Below are 16,866 nucleotides of genomic sequence, written 5' to 3'. Positions count from 1 at the left end.
AGCAGATCATCTTTGTCATGGTTTTACACACTAATAAAACAAAGGGTTAAAAGTGGGGGTAAAAACTTTTGCACATGACAGTAGGTAGAAAGTCTGGATACACACACACATACAAACAGAGAGAGTTTCCAGCGTGGATAATGCAGCTCATGCTGTTAGTAACCTGTGGAGAAGTCCAGCTGCTCTTCTCACTTTTGACACACGAGGATAACAATGCTCTTTTCTGAACATTGGGCATTGTGAGTATGGACACTGTCCTGCAAACTATTTGACTACACAAACACACTAACAAAAGGAGTGTCCAGTGTGTGTGTGTGTGTGTGTGTCTGTGTGTGTGTGTGTAGGGCGAAAAAAAATCTAAGATTCCTAAAGTAATGATATAGCACAAATTCAAGAATTGGAGACAGAGACGAGAGGAGAGGAGTCTGCTCTGAGAGAAACCAGCCAGGAGGAAAACATGAGAACAGACACAACCAGCAACCCAGAAACACCACACGCCCATACAGAGGTCAGAGAGCCATGGGAGATGTCTGACAGGAGAAATTAGGAGTGGGAGAGTAGGAGATGCCAACTACCTTTCTGCTTCAGTCGTCCAGCTGGAATATGAAGAGAGTGAACCAGTTACCAAGTAATTTATGAGAATGAAAGAGATGAAACTCTTCAAAGTCCGTATTTACAGAAAGCGGGGGAACATTTCTACGGGCCACAGCAGAGGCAGCAGCTGCAGTGATGCCTTCGTCTCTTGGCAGTGAGCCAGTCAGTGTGTGTGAGGGGGATTCAAAGGCAACTTAATCTTTGCACTGAACCTGTGAAGGTCTGGACGCAGAGAGGATTTACCCGTGCTAGACCTCTACTGCAATATTATGTTCAGGAATAATAAAAGAGGAGAGAAATAGGCTTCATCCAGGCCACGGATGCTGAATAATCCATGCCAGCAATTCAAAAAAAATGCTGTTGGGTCGAGAAGTATTTGGACAATGACAGAGTTTTCTGGTTTTTTTTTTAATTAATTTGTCTTTACACACCACCCCAATGAATTTGAACTCAAACAATCAAAGCATAGTGATCAAAGCACAGACTTTCAGGTTTCATTTAAGAGCTTTTACTAAAATATGGCATCGTTGTGAAGAGGTTTCTCTTCACTAAAAAAAGATTCTGCAACCATCCACTTTAATTGTCTTCCGAGGTTTCCCAGAGGTCTTTCACCAGGCCTTTTTTTCTTTTTAAGAAGAAATCAAGCTTTTTTTGCTGCCTTTCTTAACGGTTTATGTTTGTTTTTTCTTTCGTCTAATCATGGCCTCCTTCGCTCCACAGCGGTAGCTCCAGCCAAACAGCTAGTTGTCTAAATGCTCCTAAACCCTTGGACACTAAACAACGTTGTCTAAATCGCATGTAATTCCTAAATGGTAAATCCAATATTTGTCTGAAACCCTGTTAAATTGAAGCTGAAAGTGAATACATTATTTCAAATAGATCAAGATTGGAAGGCCCTGTGTAGAAAGTTGGGTTAACAACTCTCCAATGTTTGTTTGTTTTACACTTCAATATCCTTAAAGGTGTTGGAGGTACATTTTCTTTGCATTTCTGATGGAGCCTCAGCCCCGTTTCCTGCATTTTGTATTTCATTTTTTTCTGTAGCTAACAAACGTATTTTCCCAGGAAATAGACCCCTACTTTAAAAGCTTATGAATTTGAATTCACTCTAAATGGGACTATTCAAATTAAGTAGTTAAAGAGCAGCAGTTATGGTGAAAGAAAAACAGAGAAATCTTTCAGGATCCAGGCTGTTGGTCAGAAATATAATTCCTGCCTCAGTGAATGCTCCAAGGTCCCGTCTGTTTTGTTCAGATAAACCGCGCCTTGTTGCATTTTCACGTTTGGTGAGGTTTGTTTTTGGGCTGGGAGATCAAATGTTTATGTGAAGAAGCATGATTTCAAAAGCTGTTTTAAAAGTACGTTGACATTCAGAAAGCAATTAAAAGCGACGTAGGTGTAAGTGCTGTTTGTATCCTATTGGGTATAGTGGTCACCTAAACAGGATCATTGAAAAGTGGACACTTCACTGAAGTTTCTGCCTTTTTCCTGAAAATTACAGAGTAATTACTTTGATAAATGAATAACTCATTTTCCCAACGCTACATGCCACGCGTTTTAGTTGAAGCTTCAACAGTTTCAGCCAACAGTTGTGCCTTTCTGGCTGGCTTTCTTTTTTGCATTTGAACTTTTAGTCCCATTATACCGCTACAGCTCCAGTTAGTTAAACGTCAACATGACTGGACCAGAAATTATTGGCAGAGGGTTTTTTTGTTTGTTCAGTTTTTTTACAAACTACAGTCCCTGACTGAAGTCTCGTCGCTTATCCATTTTGTAGAAACAACAGCTTATAACCTGACTTTTAATTAAAGCTCTTATGACAGCTAAAACCCTCCCAAATGATGTTTTAATATACTAAAAAAAATGTTGTTTCACTGAAGAAAGATTGATCATTCAATAAACACAGAAAGGTCAGACTCTGGCAAGACAAAAGATTTGTCCCCTGCAGAGAGTAATGTGAAAATTGAACAAATCATCTACTTCAAATAGAAAAATATGTTGCATAACACCAGTGAATTGAGTAGTGGTGCTGTGAGATCCATATTTAATATCTGGTATGACTTCCATGAGCTTGAAGGACTGCATCCATGCGGTTCGACAATGATTCCTACAGTTTATTGATGAAATCATCAGGAATAGCAAAGAGAGCAGTCATACAAGCCTCCCGGAGTTCATCACAATTCTTTGGTTTTCTCTTCCACGCTTCCTCTTTCATTCCAGCCCAGACATTCTCAATGATGTTCATGTCGGCCAGTACTGGAGCACCTTGTTCCTCTTCTCCTTGAGGAATTTTGATGTAGAGATGTACATCAAAGTATGCGATATCTCTATGCGATGGACCATCCTGCTGCAAAATTTGACGTCTTGGGAATGTACAGTACCGGAGCCGGCACGGATCCGAGATCCAACCAGAAAACAGTTACGCTTGGTGGCGGAAAAATTACGGTCTGGGGTTAAATCCAGTATGGGGGTGTTCGAGAGATTTGCAGGGTGGAAGGCAATATTGATAGCCTCAAATATCAAGAATCTGTTACCTCTTACATTCCAGACCATAAAAGGGGTCAAATGTGTTCATCAATCTTTCTTCAGTGAAGCAAATTTATTTTAGTGTATTAAACATACTTTGGGAGGGTTTTAGCTTTCATATGAGCCATTTCTAAAACCAATGAATTAATTAAAAGTCAGGTTATAAGTTGTTGTTTCTACATAAGGTACAGGTACAGGTACAACAGCATATGGATTTATTGATTCAACTACATGATTACAAACAGCCGTCTCTTGGACTCACGAGCTGCAAACTCTTCCAGAGTGCGTGAATTGTAAAATTCAACAAAAAATTCCCCATCAGTCACAGGCCGTGGAGACTCTGATGACATGATGGCAGGGATGTGAAAGGGTTAAAGTGCTTTCGAACAGCGGAGGGACCAGGATAGGAACAACGGTGTTAGTAACGCTTCGGTACACAGGACTCAATTACACCGCTGTACTCACTTCCAGTGGCGGAGCCGTCACTGTTGGTTTCGGTCTTCTCGCTGGAAGAGAAAGGTAATGGCCGTGAAAACTCCGTCCCTTGGTCTGGAGGGCAGCCCGCCATCATGCAGAGACGCAGCAGGCCGCATCTGAGGATCAACGGCCACAGGGCAAGGCAATTACAGTGCTAAAGCTAACAGCACCACTACCGGACACTTACTCATTACATTACCAAAATGTTTAGTAATTAAACAAAATGTGTTATATACATTAGTGGATATAGCTTGATAGAGTGAATACAAGGACTTCAAAGTCTGCTGCACCGCTATCTAACACATCTCTGTGAACAAAGGGGTGGATCGATAGCACTGTCGCCTGCAGCTGATGTTTAGTGCTCTCTATTCGTGCTTTGCTCACACAAAGTGCACCACTTCACCACTATGGAGTTGATAATGGCTCTGATAATAGCCTGCTGCTGTTCTTATCAATAATGCTACCTATGTGCTGAAGCCAACGGTGTGTTTGTGACTATCAGAGAGCTAATGAGATATAATGGAGGGTCTTACGTGCTATCACTGTCTGGTGCTCTGGTCAGCACACTCTGGACCAGACCGGTCAGGCTGGCTATCTGCTTCTCCATGGCCTCCATACGCTCCAGCCGATGATCCCTAAAAAAAACAAGCAAAAGCTGGTGTTCTGAGGTTAACATTTCAAAATGTTAGAATTAGGGTTGCAAAATTCCGGGAATTTTCAAAGTTGGAAACTTTCCATGGGAATTAACGGGAATATATGGGAATTAACGGGAATTAACGGGAATAAATAAGAAATTTACAGAATTGAAGGTTGGCCCTTAACAGGGAACTTAAATATAGTTGGGGGAAATATATTGTAGCATAGTCTTGGCTAAAACAACCAGATTTAATGCAAGTACACTCCTCAATCACATGCACACAGCACATTGCTTACTGCAGGGCTAGTAAGTTTTGATAATATTATGGGGTAAATATATTTGATCTATAATGGTATTAATGTTTAACTTGCATTACTTTTTGATTGGGTGGGGGAGTGGGGTGAGTTAGTATTTACTCAACATTCATGTTTTTGTTGTTCATTAAAATAATTGTTCATACAAGAATAAAAACTAAAGTTCTACTCAAATAAATCTGTTGAAATGTCATATTTTTGTATTATCGTGCATGGATATCTGCTTATGACAAAATAAATATTTACATTTATGTTTGGATATGATACAGTTTGTTTAAATTACCCCCAATTTCCAGTTAATTCCCATAAATTCCCATAAATTCCCAATAATTCCCATAAATTCCCATAATTCCCATGGAAAGTTTCCAATTTGGAATATTTCCAAAATTCCCCAGCTTAACTTCCCATGGAAAGTTTCCGGAAAGTTTCCGGAAATTTACCGGATATTTTCCACCCCTTTGCAACCCTAGTTAGAATACTACTGACCTGCTAGAGTCTGCATCCTGTCCAGATAGAGAAGAACCAAAACCAGGCATAGTCCTGCTGCCATCTCCAGGTCCCCCTGTGAGACACAGAGGCTCCGAACCGGAGCTCGGCCTCGACTTCGGGCTCTCCACAAACACCGAGGAGGAAGCTGAATCCTTGCGAAACGACTGCCTGACAGGTGAGGCTCTGGGCGAGTTGGAGTACGAGTCCCTGTCCCTCAGCTGCATGTCAGGGATTTTCTGTGGGGATGAGGGTGGCATGCGGAAACCCATGCCCAGGGTGGCGGAGGAGTATGTATCGGCGTACAGTGATCCTCCGGGCTTGTAGAGGGAGTCTTCCAGGTCCCCCTGAAGAGCAGCGGCCGAGTAGGTGCTGAGGGAGCGGACAGAGCCGCGGCGGTACAGGCCCGTGGAGACGGGGAAGCTGAAAGGGTCTCCGATGGCGGCTAAAGACTGGGTAGAGGCGATGCTGAGGCGGCCTTCGTGCATCAAGCTGTAAGGATCTGCGTACAGCGCCTCGTTCTTCATCAGCGCCTTGTTTTTTGCAGAGAGTTCCTCATCGGGCTTCACGTCACGGCGCTCCAGGATGGCACTGGCCGAGGGAGACAGCCCCGCGTTGGCTGCGTGGCCGAGTGCGGGATGGTGGGGATGTCTGGGCTGCTCGTGCTGCGGGTGGGACCCGGCAAAGGATGGAGGGCGGCCCCCGCTGTAGGACAGGCGTGAGCGGGACGGAGAGCCAGAGGACGCTGAGGCCGTGGAGGAGGGAAGAGTGTTGAGACGGCGTGTTGGGGAGGAGTCCCGAGAGGAATACACCATTTCCCTCTGAAAGGAACAAGCAGGGATGACAGTTACCATGGAGACATGTGAATGAAAGAGGAGTGTTTTTCATGTGTGATCTCACAGATCTAACGGATACTGAGCAGGTGGTTACAGCCCGTAGGAGTAAAAAAAAAGCTGATATTTCTCTCTAATAACAGAATTTCAACGCATGACTAATACAGATCTATGAATAACTTATTTATACATACCAGAATCGTGACACACGTAACATAAAGTTAGACCAAACTATCCTTCAAATGGAGACTTATATGTTCAAAATTCGTGAGATTTCTTGAAATTGGACCATCTTTCTGTCTTTGTAGACATTGAATCTCCTCTGCTGCTTTCCTCTCCAGCAGTGGATTAACTGCTCTTTGATTTTATTCATTCACAAAGTTTTGAATTGTTAAAAAGTGCACTTTCCTGTCTTGTTCTCTGCATCTTTACAGTCAAAAAAGCATTCATTTTTATTTTCAGAAACAAGGGGACAACATTTTTTTAAAAGTGTAAAAACTGATAAAAACATGACTAAAACCCTGAGTTGCTTCACACGATTGCACAAATACAAAAGGTGCAGGCGCAAAATAAATGTAAGACGCCTGTTGTGATTCGGCTTGAGTTTGGTCTCCGACAGTTATTAAAGAATAAACTAATAGTTTTCATTTTCTAGGATTAAATAGAGCAGGAGGGAATATTGAAACGTAGATATTATTCTCCTGACTACGGGTGCCAGTCAGCCGTTTCTTTACCTCTTTTCCTGATTCTGTTTCTTGCATCTGCAGGAGCACGACAACACAAGACAATAGATGCACACAGACTGTGCACACACATCAATTTTCCCTGGCCGTCTTGCATCGTAAATAGCTGCTGAATTCCCAATATTGTGTGAATAATGCAGACCATAAGCAGGCTTTGTATGAAATAATAATTAAAAAAAAAAAAAAAAAAAGTTAAATCCCTCAGGCTTCCTTGATCTTTACTGAAGCAGAAATATCTGTGAATGTTAGAATACGCTCATTTTATGGGATAACGTTGCTCACTGGTGTGTGTACATAGCAGCAGATGGCTCACTTTAAGATAGTAAAATGCATTTCCAGAGGGAATACCTGTCCAATTTCTAACTCCAAAACACTCCTGTAGGCTGTCAAAGTTCATTCTGCCAGAGAACACTTTAACTTTAAAAGGAAGCACATTTCTACACCTTATCTTTTAAATTATCACAGAGGTTCACACTGACATTTTAGTCGTCGAGTATCAGATGTGCAGAAGATCAGCTACCCACGTTACCCCTTTCACTTCCAAGTTCCCTTCTGCTTACCCTCAGGTCTCCGTTCGCCAGGTGTGGAGAACCGGTGTAAGAAGCGTAGACGGGCTCTTTGCGGTAAATCTTAATAATGCTGCGGTCCTGAATGTCCCGGACGTCCTCCAGCTCATAGAAGACATTGCGGGCCTCGTCTTTGATCAGGATGGCTGTGTTCGGTGATTTCAGCATGCCCGCTGTCAACTTCTGAGGGAACATGTGCACGATGAGAGCATGCAGCGTGTCCAGGCTGCTCAGCTCATGGGTGATATGCACCCGGCGTGTCTCATCTCCATACTGCAGGAAAAGCACGCCTAAAAGAGAATGATAGGGGGAGAGGAGTTTGAGTCAGAAGTTGCTGGCTTTAGTTTTTAGAAAAATAGCCAGATTAGCAAGTCCTGGGTTAGATGTTGCAAGCTGTGTTATCAGTAATGATTCAGATGTTTTTCTTTCTATATGACATCTAAGGAATGCCTTTCGTCATCAAATTACTGTGTTAAAAATCACTGTAACAGATGAACCATGTTTCTTCTGAATGTGAGAAAAGGATTGTGGGATCTATTCTTCATGCACAGGCTGAATCCTATCAAAGAATGAAATAGTCGTTTTAGGGGATCAAACCAAAGACTAACTAAAAACAAGATATCTCTAGAGATGTGTCATTGCCTTTATAGATCAAGATGTGTCTGATGTGCCACTAACCTGAAAACTCATCTTCATACACCATGGGACAAACAAAAAGAACAATCAAAGAAAGACGGAGCATTAAAAGTCGGGCAGAATATGAGATGCAGTGCAGACAGTTCAGGCAAAGGAGAAAAATTAGCATCATAAGGTATGGAGGAACAATACATCAGTAAATGAATAAAATAGAAAAATAAAAATTGGAAGCATAGCAGAGAAGGGTTTGGTTAAAGAGATCACCAGGAAAGACACAAGTAGTAAAACAAAATAACATAAAAACAGAGGTTAGTGTGGAGACAGGGAAGATGCGCTAGCCTGCTATTCCACTTCAGCTTCAACATCTATTTTAGTGTGCCTACATCTTCATCTCCATGAGTTGGGACCAGCGTTACACTAATTTTCTCTGCACGCCATAAAGGATTATGCATTTAACTCTGCAGTTTACTCCTGCTTTTGCAAACAATGATGTACTCAGCCCTGTGTGACTAAAACCACTTACAGTTGAATTGATACTAGACAAAATAACTACCTAGTAAATAATAATATGCCGTTTTATTCCATACATACATGTATAATAAACTGTATGTTTTGGGTCTGTAGTGTTACATACAGAAACAGATTATTGGGAATTTTATGCCACTTAAAAAAAAAGTTCACTTTGTTCACAAAAGTTTTTTTTCCCCTCAAGATTCACAATCACATGATAATTGGACTCAAAAAACAACTTTGACTGTAAATGTGATGAAGTTATAACACTTATTTCCAGACTCTTGAGCCCAGTGCTTCACACCACCAGCAATTTGAAATAAAGACAAAGCTGTAACTGCCTCGAGCCCAGCCAGCGACATCGTGGCAGAGCCTGCCAGAACAGCTTCAAATCTTTACCTGGAGATCGTAGCTTATTCTGGCTGGCGGAGCGAGACAACGGCAGGCTCTGGCGGAGTCGGTTCATCCGGTTAAACCCGATGGGAACGTCTGCTTCTGACATGGTCTCCAAAGATTCAGCCGAAGCAAAGGAGAGCTTGGCAGCCTGGTCGGCAAGCCCAGACTGAGTAGACTGGGAATGTCGTGGACTGCGGCTCTGCAGAACACGGGAACAGACAGAGACGTACAATAATTTAGTGTGAGGTGGAATTGAGGCAGAAAGAATGGATTTGACATGGCTGATAGACTCAGACCAACAGGAAGATGCGGTGAACACACAGTGAGGAACCACACAATGAGCCTCCTAACAAGATTATGGAAACCCTGACAATGGTTTTAGCTACCAACCATTCACAAAGAATTACCAGCATCACCGTATATGACATCTGCTGAATGAATTCAGAAACTACATTTTCACTGAGGGAATCTGCAGCATCAAGCTGAAATGCCGCTCCGGCCCGGCAAAAGTTATGTTCTGTTTTCTTCACTTCACACACCACCCACGCGTCCCCCGCCCCATCCAAACTCTTGTCCCTGTGCACCTACGAACTTTTAAATGAGTGCTTGTGGGATGGGAGGAGAAGCTTGTGCAAATCCCAGGCTGTCACTGTGGGTTTATCCTGCTGGCCTATGCCCAGGCGTCTCCCCTCGAATGAGCGTTAGAGAAGCTGGGGCTGAGCTCACTCGGCTGAACTCCCTGATTCCCCACCGCTGTAGTGTTTCCTCCAGCTCAGAGGCTGCTGTAATGAGCTCCCAGAATGCTGTCTGCTGATTGTTTCTGTGGAAGAAGCAGACACATCCTCAGCCACAGTGTGGAGGCTGTGCCTGTCTCCTCCTCTTTGAAGCATGAACACAACAGTTGTCAGCTCTTTGGATCTACTGTGGCTTTCATTAATGCGGTATTTAATTAATAGGAAACTGGCTTAAGTAACACAGGGAGCCACGGAGGCCATGATGCGCAAAACACGATGCAGAGAAGACACCAGTCATCAGTTTCAAAATAGATTTTTATCAAATAACCACTTACTTGTTTATTTAATTAAACAAAATATTTAATTTGTTTGTCTTTGTAGAGCCAATAGTAACAGAAGATTTAAAGATGGATGCCGAGTCTTAGATCCCTGCTCTGAAGCTGTCCCCTCTCCTCTTCATGAATTAGTACCACAGAGAGCAAAGGGACGAAGCAATTATTTGGTTGAACATGTTAGTCTACCTGTTTTATTGACTTTTCATCCAACTTTGGGCTGAGAAATACTCAGCAGCCTAAAGGCACATTTCAACCAACAGCTCCCAGACGTTTTATGGCCAAGGGCTCAGTTTCAAAGGTGCTAAAACATTATTTCACCCTAAATCTTAACAATTTCACTAAGGTGTGAAGTACAAGGTAGGTTATGCAAATAAAGTCAAGTGTGTCACTAATCTTTGATATTATTTCATTTCAATGTTAATTTTATACATTTCCATTGGTTGCTGTCCATGGTGCTTAAGGAGTCGACAGATTTGTCACCATCTTTTTTTTGTTTCCTATTTCATTCTTCGTCAGTTCTGTCATGAATCAATTATGTTCAACTCAGAGGTGATTCATCTAGTCAAGCGCATTAAGCAGTGCTTAGAAAAACAGCCACAGGAGCTAAAAACAACCCATAAAACAGATAGGCAGTAGGTATTAGGCCTTTAGTGCTATAAATTCTCTACACCAGGCAGACAAGTATCTCAAAGTTATTCAGTTTCTGGTCAAAACACAAGAAAGCACCAGACTGTCATACTGACAAGTTAATTGTTCGGAATTAAATGCCTGATTTTGACTTCAGCAACAATTAGTAGATGTCAAGAGGGAAACGCACAAAGGAAAAAAGTACCACCTTCAAAATTAGCACGTAAGAATAGTGTGTGGAACTTGCTCCATAGAGCCGCTGGAATGGTTAGATTAAACAACAGTTAAAAAATGTATAAAAGTATTCATTATGATTAATTTATCAATGAAATAAAATAGTTTTCCAGCAAGCTGGAGACTACTTACCTCTGCCTCAGCTTTCCTCTCTGGTGGAAAGAACTGTTGCAGCGGCACAAGAAACAGAAACAAAACTGCAGAATGTGGGACCTTTCCATGTTCAAGTAACCCAATAATTGGTTATTTGCTCTTTGAATTTACTCCCACTCCATGCTATCACATGTACGGCACGTTTACAAGTCAAGCTACAAACCCCCTGCAGGTGCTCATAATGTAATATCACAGTCCTTTTGACACTATCATACATAATTTAGACCCACACCCACACACAGAACCCAGATAGTGGTGGCAGACAATGTCTGAGCACACAGGGAAGCCGTGATGCTGACAGATAACCCCTACCATGTTCTCTAGGAGGGTAATTTATCTTAACAGTGACCACACAAAGCAACAACAACACAGCCAGCAGTAGCACAAGGAAGCAGCAAGAAACTGAGGAGTGCCATATTTTAGCCTTACTGTCAGAACGACGTTAAGGGAGAACATTTTACGTAAACACATTTGCCTTGTAAGGACAGGGTTTGATAGCCTTTTTTATTTGATCTGGGTCCAGCAATAAATCATAGAAAATATTTAGTTCTGTTTTTTTTGTGTTTCACTGTTATATTCCTCATTTCTAGTGAGGCACATTTTTCACCATCCATTTATACTTTTCAGTTTTTCAGATGCAAACAGAAAAGACTGTTATATGTTTTTTTTAAGTAGACCACTATATGAACAGGCTAATTGATGAGCTGCCTGATTATTGGCCAATTCTCATTGATCCATTATACAAAAACACGGTTATCATACATTTTTCTGATGTCATGATCAGAAAAATGATGTCAACATTAATTTTGCGCTGTAAACTATATATGCAATTACATCGTTTGGTCCTGGAGGACGTGATCATTTATACAACCTGTGAGAGAAACTAACTCTACTGCCTTTCGTCTATTACCGCAAACCCAGACTTTGACAACAGCACACAATTACTAGTGAGAGCACGACACTCTTTTAAAACATCATGGACGAGGGAAAAGTCGGGAAGTATGATCTTATAGGGAGCAGAAATGAATGAGGTGGAAACTGGGACAAGGTGGCCTGACAACATACCTCAGGCAACAGACTGCATTAAACTCCATGCAACCTCCCACCACGTCTTTTCATGTTTCCTGTGATTCGGGACTCCTAACACGAGTGCAATCATCCACATATAATCACACGAATAGTCACACAAACCTGTTTTAAGGTCAAATACTAGACGCCTAGTTTTATTGCCGAATCTGCCAACGAATTAATCTTTCACAATTCTTTGGCCTTTTTGCTCCAAAATGTTTTCGTACTTTAATCTAAAGATGTTTCAATGAAAGATATAACCTAAATGTAATGAAATTACATTATGTCTTCTGTAAATATTAACCTAATTTTCCATCGAATTTGATGTGCAATTTGACCTCAACACAATATAAATGCCTGAAGGATCTTCTTCTGATTTGGCTGTAATACACTTTAATGACATTATTCAATCATTTTAACAGTACAGATTTATGTGTTAAGACTCAAATCTACCCTCCAGGAGGCAACATAGATGAGTTCGTCTCTGAAATGGACATGATTCTCTCTGACATTCCTGATGATGGCTCTCCACTAATTGTACTGGGAGACATGAACATTCACATTGGCAAAATGAGTTTCTGGCTCTTATCCTATTTCAATCTTAAACTGGTGCAGACTCCTCTAGCACACAAAGCTGGTAATATTCTTGACCTCAAGCTGAAAGAGACTGCACTACAGCTGACGTGTGTGTCACACCACTGCACCTCTCAGACCACTTCCTGGTTAACTTTTCCATCCCCCTTCCAAATGTCACTCAGCAGACTCCAAAGATGGTTTCCTACCACAGAAACTTACGATCTCTCAGCCCTACACTGTCTGATTAGCTCTGCTAGGCATTCCTTTCCCTCTCAGACTTTTCCACACTATCTGTTAATGAGTCTACAGGAACACTCTGCTCCTCTCAGGATAAAATCCGTCCCCTGGGGTCCAAACCAGCTGGACAGAAACCTCCCAGTCCATGGCTCACAGAGGTTCTGAAGGACCACGGAGTTGGACTTGGGGCAGCAGAAAGAAAGTGGCGCAAGTCCAAAGAGGCTTACAGTAGCAGCGCAAATCAAGTTCAAAACTCTACTTCTTTTCAATTGTTTGGCAATTGTTTGGCTTACCAAACAATTACCCAAACGGCTCCTGCCTACCTTCACTCCTTCATCCAGAGCTACACTCCCTCTCGACAGCTACGCCAGTTAAAGACGCCTGGTGCTTCCACCACCACATGGCGTGAAATCAGTGACCAGACTCTTCTCGTCCATTGTTCCCCCGATGGTGGAATGAACTACCAAACTGTCCAATCTGCAAGGTCTGTACCTCCTTTTAAGAGTAAGCTAAAGACTCAGCTCTTCAAGGAGCATTTTTGCATCTAGTAAAGTTCTCCGCTCATGAGATTGAGTTAGAAGATTTGTCCAGCTCTTTGCAGGACTCAGCACTGAGAAAGCTGCATGCACTTAGGCCAAGATGATATTATGATTGTGAATTTAAGACCTAGTTTTGCTGAATAAAGGGACTGTTGTGTGTATCAGAGTTATTATCGTTCACGAAAACGAACGAAATAACGAAAACTAAAATTGAAAAAACAATTTAGTTAACTGAACTAAATAAAAACGAAAATTAAAAGACAAAAACGATAACTAACTGAAACTATATTGCGTGTTTAGAAAACTAACTAAAACAAACTGAAATTATAGATATAATTTCCTCCGTTTTCGTCCCTGTCAATATAAGACTCTTGGTATGATCAATTTATTCCACTCTGGCCGTTTATCTCCAACTGGCAGCTACGGCACCTGAACGCCTCACGGTCCGTGACGTCAAAACTAAAACTAATAAAAACTAAACTAAAACTAAGCATTTTTGAAAATATATAAACTAATAAAAACTAGCAAACCCACACTAAAAACTAATTAAAACTAACTGAATTGAAGGAGAAAAAGTCAAAACGAAATAAAACTAAACAAAAATGAAAAATTCAAAACTATTATAGGTGTGTATATATATATATATATATATATATATATATATATATATATACATACACTTATCCAGCTGTATCCTCCTATGTGAAGTCTTACTTGTGTTGTTTTCTCAGATGTAAGTTGCTTTGAATAAAAGCGTCTGCTAAATGACAGTAGTAGCAGTAGTAGTTGTAATAATAGTAGTTGTAGTACTGTTAAAATTTCAGCCCCGACATGCAAAGTTTAGGTTTGCTGCAAAATTATTTTTTTTGTCTAAATCTTACATATCTCCATGTAATCTTTCTACTTTCTACTTTTGACTTTAATACATTAAATGGTGCTGGCTTTCTCTGATTTTGTCAACATTTCTGTGGAGGTCGTGCTTATGTTTGAATCAACGAGTAATCCCTTTTGGTAAAAAAAAAAAAACAGTCTGCTTAGCTTACGATAAGACAGATTTTAGGTTTAATATTTCATGTTTATGTGATGTACTTGAACACAGAAGCAGCAGATGAGCACGTGGGTGAATTACATTGCTGTAAAAATGACACTTGTTCTAAGTCCAGAGTTCGGCTCATCACATGATGGATACTGCTTGGCTTTGCTTTTTAATCGTTCTCTTCTGAGTGTAACAAATCTCCTATTAAGTGATATGACACTCTGCTTGAGCAAGACTAATACGGAAATGTCAAACACAGCGTGATGTGTTTGAACTCTTTACTTTCAGGGTATTACTTATTAATTGGCTGAAATGACAAAGCCTACACCTTCTCCACATTTCTCCCATTCTACTGTATTTCCCTCTCCAGTGATATCGTTATCCTCCACAAAAGCTTCTGTGTATTTCAGCCCTCAGCTGTATCTTCCTCGCACACCTTTTAGTTCATGCCACTCAATCCTCCTCACCCATCACTCCCCAAAGCTCATTTCTGACTCTTGCTGAGCCACTTTACGTCAGTATATTTTCTTTTACCTCCTCTGCTGACGGAAGCCAGAGTCACATGTGAATGCTTTGCTTTTGCTGCATTCCAGGATGATGAGTTGGCAGTTTCTCTACTGGTTTCCACACAAAATCAGATCACTGCTGTACTGTACTGCAGTAAGAAAACTAAAAGAAAGTAACTCCTTGAATAGATCAGTATCTTACATCCATTTGGCTTTTATTGACCTTCCTCCATCCAATTATTTCTTCCCAACTTTTCTAATTCCCAAGACGAATCTTCTTGACACAAAATTCCCCTCCAAACAGTGAGCAACTTCTCTTCAGAAAACAGAGGAGCCATCAATGTGGAGAACTAAAGCCTTTGCCAGAATGCTGCGTACACTGGTGCAGCAGGTGAAAAAAAGACGAGGAGACATCACATTCCCTTTAAATCAGGAGATGATGATTATGATTTTGATATGGCTCTTGAGTTTTGTTTTCTGGAACGATAGGAGACCAGCCTGACACCAAAAAGGTCTTAAGTGTAAAGATTAAACAAACTATGATGCACATATTTATTCCAAGCTCTAAGAAAACAGTTAGAACGGTGATGGAAATGGTTTATTTTTGTGTTCAGGAAGTTGAGGCTAGGTTATAGCTGGTGGGCTGAGGGTGTAGGACGTGCAGCTTTGTGGAGCTTTTCTGCAGCTGAATAAAACAGTGCAGGGTGACGTGCCAACGTAAAAGGTGTCAAAAACAGTCTGTGTGACTAAGTATCTTTAGATCTGCTGGGGATATGTTGTTTGTTATTCTTCTGTTTATTTTTATAGCTTCAAATATTTGCCAATAATCTAACCAACAAGCAGAAAAATCAGACAAATTGAGAAAATATTTTCATATCTTCAAGAGAAAAAAAATAATTTCACATAAGAAATGCAGTTCTTACTTTCTAAGCTAATTACAGAAAAATATTAAACGAGTTAAACCAGTCCACATCTACTACTTTGTTACTAATATTACTAAATTATTACTATATAACACACCGGCAGTCGCTTGCTTCTTCAACAGCATGTGTATGTGTGTGTGTGTGTGTGTGTGTGTGTGTGTGTGTGTGTGTGTGTGTGTGTGTGTGTGTGTGTGTGTGTGTGTGTGTGTGTGTGTGTGTGTGTGTGTGTGTGTGTGTGTGTGTGTGTTTTACTAACCAATATCTGCATCATCATCAGTTAAACATTTTTAAATATTAATAATAATAATAAATATTATTTAATAACAATAATGAATCTATAAACTACATGTACAGTAATAAGACTGATTCCCTTGCACCAGGGGAACTAGAGTTCATGCTAAGATTGAAACTCTTGTGTATTGAATCGAGAACAGATCTGGATTGAGAATAAAACATTGCGACATGTGTCACACACAATGACAAGAATAGTGACGCTTGGACAGTATTTGTGTGTTTGTTTATTAAAACACTTCTTTTTCACTTCCCCTTCTTGCTTGTCTGTCTTTGTTCAACTCTGGTCCGTCTTGCTGTCTGTGTTGCGTCTTCTGTGACTCTGCGCGTTATTGTTCTCTGCTGTTTTTCCATTTCTTTTTAATTAATTTTTTTATATTTCCTGGAATATCTCACCTTGACTGCCTATACTGTTCAGTTTTTGCTCATATAAAAGAGGACTTTGTTTATTACTCCTGCCTTATGGTCTACTTCATTTGGGTCCTGGTGCTCCCAAAATCTGATACTTATGAGTCACAGACATATTTTACATCCCTGTAAAATGAATACTTTTGAATTCTGGTGTATCTGTCTGAGTTTGATACATTTAGTCAGCATTTTATAGACTAAACTTTCAAGGAAACTCATTTTTTCGCACTTTGAAAGTTTGCCAATTTAACAAATTTTAGTTTTGCTGTAAATACGTTTCTTTTAGACCTGATATTCATATTAATATCACGGTCAGTTTGACTGATATTAAAAACCTCTCTTCCCCTGCATCCATGGGATTCTGCGACTGACCTGAAAGCTATTCAGAGTTTAAAATCAGTTGATTTTGTAATAGCTTAATGTGACAGAGAGACCTCTAAATTCATCTCCTATCACTCTTTTCAGGCCACTTGTGGGAAGG

At 40.7% G+C, this 16,866-nt stretch overlaps 1 protein-coding gene across 2 annotated transcripts in view; it reads right to left on the bottom strand.

Moving 5' to 3' along the window:
- srcin1a (SRC kinase signaling inhibitor 1a) overlaps positions 1 to 16,866 on the bottom strand; it is a 117,018-nt gene that overhangs the window by 24,341 nt on the left and 75,811 nt on the right. For both annotated transcript variants that reach the window (XM_061711992.1, XM_061711991.1), the window contains exons 4-9: positions 8,722 to 8,917; positions 7,171 to 7,466; positions 5,035 to 5,855; positions 4,131 to 4,232; positions 3,586 to 3,713; positions 576 to 596 (exon numbers count right to left, since the gene is read on the bottom strand). In XM_061711992.1, the coding sequence (XP_061567976.1) occupies positions 576 to 596; positions 3,586 to 3,713; positions 4,131 to 4,232; positions 5,035 to 5,855; positions 7,171 to 7,466; positions 8,722 to 8,917 (1,564 nt within the window). The remainder of the gene's footprint in view (positions 1 to 575; positions 597 to 3,585; positions 3,714 to 4,130; positions 4,233 to 5,034; positions 5,856 to 7,170; positions 7,467 to 8,721; positions 8,918 to 16,866) is intronic.

Source organism: Cololabis saira, chromosome 21, assembly GCF_033807715.1.
Source record: "Cololabis saira isolate AMF1-May2022 chromosome 21, fColSai1.1, whole genome shotgun sequence".
Classification (NCBI taxonomy): domain Eukaryota; kingdom Metazoa; phylum Chordata; class Actinopteri; order Beloniformes; family Belonidae; genus Cololabis; species Cololabis saira.
This window is presented reverse-complemented; position numbering and strand designations above follow the sequence as displayed.